The following is a 6841-nucleotide window of genomic DNA, read 5'->3' as shown; positions in this document are numbered from 1 at the left end:
TGTGTTCTCCTGTGCACTGTGTGTGCATGTTCTCCTGTGCACTCTGTATGTGTTCTCCTGTGCACCGTGTATGTGTTCTCCTGTGGCGAGGCCCACCTGGCTTTCACCAGAATTTCAGTGATCTGTAACTCTCAAAAGGTTAAGAAACTCTGCCTTAGTGATAAATAAAACCCGGGGGCGGGGGTCACATTTGGCCTAAAGAGTAATGTGATGTGATGAGCGGCCTTGCTGGAGGGAGGGCTCCTCGGCCACAATAGTGAAATGGATTTGAACACTATTCCGAGACCCACCTCAGGAGTGCTAGTTCCTAGTGACTTGGGGATGACTGACATCTACAAACTCCTCTGGTGAGCCAAAGCCTCCTCGGATGTCACCTGAGCCTGTCCTCCCAGCGGCCTGTGCGGCAGGAATTCCTATCACCCCCTCTCCACACAAGGGAGAACCAGACAGCACAGGTGAGGGGCACAGCCGAGAAGGGTGCCACCGGATCCGAAAGGCTGCTGGAGCGATCCGGAACGGGTGATCCTAGCTTTTTGGGCCAAAAGCTAAGCAAAGACGGTAAGGCCCAGCAGGTTTCCGCAGGCCTGAGGGTCCGGGGACGCTTGTGGTAAAGAACTCTGCCCGCAAGAAGGGCCGGCAGGCTGCCAAGATTGCAGTGATTGGCTTGCAAGCCACTCTGGTGCTTTCAGAATCAGCCCCGGAGAACAAGAGGCATGTGACAGCTTCCACCATCCCACCGTCTGTCATGAGGCAACACGCCGTACGCAGAAGACAGAGAAGGGGCCTGGCACGAGTCTGGGAGACGAAAGGCAAGGAAGGCGAGGGACCTGTCTGCCAATCCGAGGACAGGGCAACTGCGGACATGCGCACACAGACACAAAGACGTGTGAGCACATGCAGATGTGCCCTGATACACACAGAGATGCTCATGCACGTGCACACAGATGTGCCCTGATACAGACGCTCGTGCACACACAGACGTGCCCTGATACACAGACGCTCGTGCACATGCACACACACGTGCTGATACACAGACGCTCGTGCACATGCCCACACACGTGCACTGATACAGAGACACTTGTGCACACGCACACAGATGTGCCCTGATACACACACACACACACCCCCACCTTCCTCCCACAAGCACAGTGATTGCCCCTTCATCTTTGTTCTCGTCCCACACACCCGACTCCTTCATCCCAAACTCCCCACAGGCTGGCTGATTCCAGCCTTCCCAGGTCTCTAATCTTAAAGATGACCACCATTACATAACCAGATGTTTAATGCTTTACAGAACAAACATGTTCTATACTGTGAAGTTCATTATGAACCTGAATCCCTGATCATTTAAAGCCTATCATTCAACTTATGCCTCAAGCAGCAGCATTTTTGTGTTCCACGATTTAACTTACTACACACACCTTGTGCAAAGTCACAAACCTTTTCATACATTTATGACCTTCAGAATTTAACTGGGAAGTGTAGCACAGTCCTTTATACCTCTGCATTGCATGGTGAGAAATGGCTAAAGCAACCATCGCCGCATTGTTTTGTGAGCGCAAAGGAACACCTACTCTTATGTGGGCACTCGCCCTGGTCCTTAGGAGGATGCCGGATCCCCCTGGGACGATAATGGCAGAGGCTGTACAGCTTCCTGAAGATGTAAGTAACACAGCACCAGCCCCGGGCAGGGAGCCAGGTCAAGGGCAACGAGAAATCTTCTGGAGACAGCACAGCAACCCACCTATCTGTGTGCACCCGCACCCACAACCGTCTTGCACTGGGCGCGTCTCGCCCAAGGCAAGGGAAGCTGAGGCCTGGCCTCACAGCGTGGCCTGGCTGTGGGCCAAGAACACAGTGAACTTTGGCTCTGCTTGGAAAACTCCTTCAGATATAAAACTCCCGGCCCCTCCTGAAAACGATCATTTTCTTAGCTGGGGCCCTGTGCTTTAGGAGAGGTTCACTGTCAGAGCTTGCTGTTCTTCTGAAACTGGGCCACGAGGCTGAGCACCTGCTCAGAGGCTTTGATGTTCTTGGAGCCGAGGTAGGAGGTGCTGTTGGGGCCCGTCTCCTCCAGGAAGTAGCGGTAGTTGGCCATGAGGCCGCAGGAGCCGGTGATGCCTTTGAGGCTCACATCCGCCATCCAGTTGATGCGCCACAGCACCGCCCCGTTCTGCAGGTGGAAGTTGGCCACGGGGTTCAGCGCGTAGCCGCGGTGCTTCTCTCCATACAGGTACCAGGCGCACAGCCTCATGAGCGGAGTCTGCAGCGCCCGCACCAGGGTCTGCGACTGCACCCACTCGCTGCTGCTGAGGAGGAGCTTGAGGGTCTCGTTAGTGGGGCCACCTGTGATCTCCGAGATCTCCTTACACTCCGAATCTGTGAAGAGTTCATTCCTCCCGTGATCCTTCACTTGCGAGTTCAGAAGCCCCAGAAGCCATTTGGTGAATCCAGGTATAGGTGACAGACTCGAAAACACTCCAAGGTGAGGAAACTCTCGCTGTAAAGCATGGTTGGGGTGGAAGGGAAGGCGGAGAAAACACACAAATTCAGCAGGTACACTACCAACAGATGAGCACCTCTCAACCTACGGCTCATATGCTGCTGTGTAGTGGTCACAGTGACATTTGGTACATGTTATTTATCTTCTTTCAAGGAACTGTTGTTTTTTGTTTCTTAGAGTCAGGGTCTTGCTCTATTGCCCTGGCTGGAGTGCAGTGGCGTCATCATGGCTCACTGCAGCCTCCATCTCCCGAGTCCAAGCCATCTCCTGCCTCGGCCTGCTGAGTAGCTGGGACCACAGGAACGCGCCACCAGGCCCAGCAGGAAATATTTATCAGGAACCTGATGTGTGCCAGGCCCTGGAGGCATCCTGACTCTGTCCCCACATCCCTTCTCATGTCGGCAAAACTGAGACTAGAGCATTGGGGGACTTGCCTAAAACCAGACAGCTGGCCAGTGGGGAGTGGGGCTTGGTGCACCGCAGCTACTCACTGCAGACCTTGTCTTTCTCGTACACCGTGCTCCTCCCATGGCCACCTGTCAGGCCCCAGAAGCTGCTCTGTTGCTGGGCACACGAGTGGCCGGGGACTGATGAGTGAGCGACGAGCTGCCCAGCCACACCACAGTGGGTGCAGAACGGGGTAGAGGAGGAGGAGGGGGACGCTGCAGGTATCTCTCCATATCACATGACACGGTTCAATCGTTATTGTCCCAACTAGGCAGAGATCTCATGATCATTTCCAACAACCCACTACTTTCTGATTATAAACCTAATACATGCTCACTATAGCTATTTTTTAGAAAAATTAATGACAGAAGAAAATAAAACCATCATACTCCACTACATTGAGAAAACTACTCTCAATAGTCTGCTAAAGCAAACTCCTGGTGTTTCCTGATGTGATTTTTGTATGGGTGAGACACTTATTTTATATTTTGCATTATGAATTTATATCGTGAGTATTTTCTCATTATCATTTAAAATTCAAAAACACAGAATTTTAACCACAGAGTAATATGAAAAGAGAAGACTATTAGGATTTTCCTCACCATGTTCCTCTCATCGGGCATTCGTGGTAGCTCTCGGATTTTTTGCCTTTTATTATTATTATTTTTTTTTGAGACAGTCTTGCTCCCAGGCTGGAGTGCAATGGTGCAATCTTGGCTCACTGCAACCTCCGCCTCCTGGGTTCAAGTGATTTTCCTGCCTCAGCCTCCCGAGTAGCTGGGACTACAGGCATGCGCCACCATGCCTAATTTTTGTATTTTTAGTAGAGACGGGGTTTTACTACGTTGGCCAGGCTGGTCTCAAACTCCTGACCCCAAGTGATCCACCTGCCTCAGCTGGGATTGCAGGCGTGAGCCACTGCGCCCACCTGTGTTTGCTTTTGTAAACCCTGACGAGCGCCTCCATGCAGAGAGGCCATTCGTTCCCTTCTAGACCCCCTTTGAGGACTTCTAGGCAGCTGCCCAGGGGCAGGTAACTGGCACCCTCAGGACAGCGGCTGGGCTAAGGCCTAACTCCCCTGAATCCTGGGATATGCTCCTCCTCTTCCTGCCTTCCTTACCCTGCTACATTTCCCCACTCCACCCTGCTCATCACCACCCTCAGCGAAGACAGAGGAACGAGGAAACTGGGAAGGAGCTGTGGCTTATTGTTACCGGGGGGAAACATGGCGGCATGGTAATGAAGCCCATACGAAGCTGAATCCTGAGGGTTTCAATTTGAAACTGATTATGAATTTACTAGGAGCATGTAAACGTTCCCACTCCACACTGTCGTCCTCAAAGGGCTCTGCTGCAGCCAACTGCAGCCCCCAACGCAGAGAACACCCTGCTCAGAGCCACTCACTAGCAAACGTCTAGCTACTGCACCTAATCATTAGATTCTACTCATTGCAATTTATCCAAGCCCCTGATGAGGTTGGTGGTTTTTGAAAGCCTAGGCCCAGAGTGAACATCAACATTTCTGATGTAGGATGGTGCATGTGTTTTCCACAGGGCAGCCAAGAAAGGGGAGTTAGATCAAAACTAAGCTGATGCATTTACCTTCGAGCTGTCTGGTCTCACCTCAGCACTCCCTCGCAGGCCATGAGAAGGCCCATGCTAACAGCATGTCACGTGTCAGAGGCCCTGAGAGTGTGGGCAGGGGCAGGGGGGAGGACAGGCATGGCAGGATGACCATCAGCTATGCCATCTGGCTGGGACACTTCAGAGTGACACTTACACCAGGACGACACATGAAATCAAGAGTATCCTGGGCAGGTCAGAATGAGGTCGCCCTAGAGAGCTGATGACCTCAGAACACAAGTGCATCTTGCAGGTGGCTGGGCCGGAGGCCTCTCTCAGCATCATTCTCATCTCTCTGGGAGACTCATGGCTCCTAGGAGTTGCTGAGGGGCCTCTGGCACTTTTTCTACTCCCTGACGCTCCCTTTAGCTTCTGTCTTCATCCATGTCCTTCGTGGCAGCTGACACCCCACGAGTTCACGGACCTGACCACACGGAAGCCAAGCGTGACCGGGTCTCCCTGCGCGGCGCTTACCTGCAACTCCTTGACGACTCGCTTTATGAGGAATGTTCCCAGCTCCACCCCTTGGAGTCCCTGCTGGGTCAAACTGATGGAATAAAAGATCGCAGCAGCAATTCTGTTCTTCTCTTCCGTTTCTGATGGAGGACATTCCTTCACGATTGCCTGGAAAACACCAACGATGGTTCTAAGGTTGGCCTGGCCACTCTGCAGCCCACATGGCAACCCTGTCGCTGGGACCAGAAGACAATTCTCAGAGCACTGGAAGAGCTGGAAGAGACCTCGGCTCCCCGACTGGGGTGTAGGCTATGGAGCCTAAAAGCTGCCCTGTTTCGAAAACTCTCTAGAGGAGGCGACTCCACAGCTTCCCTGGGGGTCCTCAGTGCTGCATCGTTTCTACCATTTTGAAATTTTCATGCAAACTTTGCTGAAGAGCAATGTATGTCCCTTTCTGTCTCTTTTAGGCCTCTGTGCAAATAAAATCTTGCTCCGTAACTCTCCTGCTAACACTCAGCAATAACACACAGATCCTCGAGACCAAACAGCTCCAGTTCCTTCGGCTTCTCCTAAAGGGCTGATGTTTCCCACCACTGAATTGCTTTTCTTCCTTTTCTCTGAACGCTAGGTTTTTCAGATTGCTCAAGAGGCCATATGCAGTCCTATATACTTTTCTTTTAGGAAATATACCTTTGTTTGACTCTCTCATGTACCTTTTGGGTTTCATGCCATCTTTGTTTTTCCTAAACAGTAACACAGACGTCCCGGCGAGGCATTCTAAGAAACGAGCTAGACTTGGAAGTCGCTTAGCTGAAATCTGAGTTTACTGCCTCTCATTCTGATGGCAGCGTTTTCTAATCCCTAATACTCTGAAGCATAATCCTTAATACTCCAAAGCTCACTGGATAACAGTGGAATAGCAGGGGGCTACTTTTTCATTTGCTTTGAAGCAGGTTACACCAGCTTACTTTTGAAGAACCCATGTAAACTATTTTAACTTCTACCAGCTACCTTCGATTCTGGAAGTGGGAGTGTTTAGCTTAGACCACATAGATGAGGTCCGGTAGTCAGGCCAGGAACTTTCCGAAATAGTATATGGAATGTGTGAGTCTATGCATATCTGTCCTGAGGAAAACGCCCTCAGTGTTTTTCCCTTCAGATTCTTAACAGGGTCAGTGACTCCTACAAAGTGAAGAAACACTGCTGTGAGGAAATGGGGAGAGCTCATGACACGAAGGACACATCCTCTAAGGACCGAGAGGGGCCCGCTGTCCCGCACCGTGCTCTATGGAAGAGCTCCGTGGTTCACAGAGCAGAGCTCCCTTCACATCACTCCCGGGCTTATCTCTGTTCTTTTTTTTTTTTTTTTTTTTTGAGACGGAGTCTTGCTCTGTCACCCTGGCTGGAGTGTAGCAGCACGATCTCGGCTCACTGCAACCTCTGCCTACGGACAAGCGATTCTCGTTTGTGCCTCAGACACCCAAGTAGCTGGGACTACAGGCGCACACCACTACACCGGCTAATTTTTGTATTTTTAGTAGAGACGGGGTTTCACTATGTTGGCCAGGCTGGTCTGGAACTCCTGACCTCAGGTGATCCGGCTGCCTTGGCCTCCTGGAGTGCTGGGATTCCAGGCCTGAGCTGCCGTGCCCGGTTCTCCTTTGTTTTTTAAGAAGTCTGTAAGTTATCTTGTGATTCCTTATGCAAAAATCCCAGCAATCTTTTTTTAAAGTTTTCAAAATAAAAATAAAACTTTCTTCAGTTATACGAGTGAGGTATATGTAATGTCAAAGAGGCAAAAAGAATTGTAAGG

The 6841-nt window shown here is 51.1% G+C and overlaps 2 protein-coding genes across 2 annotated transcripts in view; both read right to left on the bottom strand.

Annotated features, from left to right (window-relative positions):
• The window catches only part of OSGIN1 (oxidative stress induced growth inhibitor 1), a 64108-nt gene that overhangs the window by 52909 nt on the left and 4358 nt on the right, over positions 1–6841 (bottom strand). Inside the window, exon 2 of the mRNA XM_011970804.1 lies at positions 5047–5196. The gene's annotated coding sequence lies outside the window, so the exon portion shown is untranslated. The remainder of the gene's footprint in view (positions 1–5046; positions 5197–6841) is intronic.
• MLYCD (malonyl-CoA decarboxylase) overlaps positions 1280–6841 on the bottom strand; it is a 93591-nt gene continuing 88029 nt past the window's right edge. Inside the window, exons 7-8 of the mRNA XM_011972274.1 lie at positions 5047–5196; positions 1280–2500 (exon numbers count right to left, since the gene is read on the bottom strand). Of these exons, the coding sequence (XP_011827664.1) occupies positions 1967–2500; positions 5047–5196 (684 nt within the window). The 3' untranslated portion in view covers positions 1280–1966. The remainder of the gene's footprint in view (positions 2501–5046; positions 5197–6841) is intronic.

The sequence above is a fragment of the Mandrillus leucophaeus genome, unplaced genomic scaffold, assembly GCF_000951045.1.
Source record: "Mandrillus leucophaeus isolate KB7577 unplaced genomic scaffold, Mleu.le_1.0 Scaffold10, whole genome shotgun sequence".
NCBI classification, from domain to species: domain Eukaryota; kingdom Metazoa; phylum Chordata; class Mammalia; order Primates; family Cercopithecidae; genus Mandrillus; species Mandrillus leucophaeus.
Note: the sequence above shows the minus strand (reverse complement) of the source record. Positions and strands in the feature narration are given on the sequence as shown.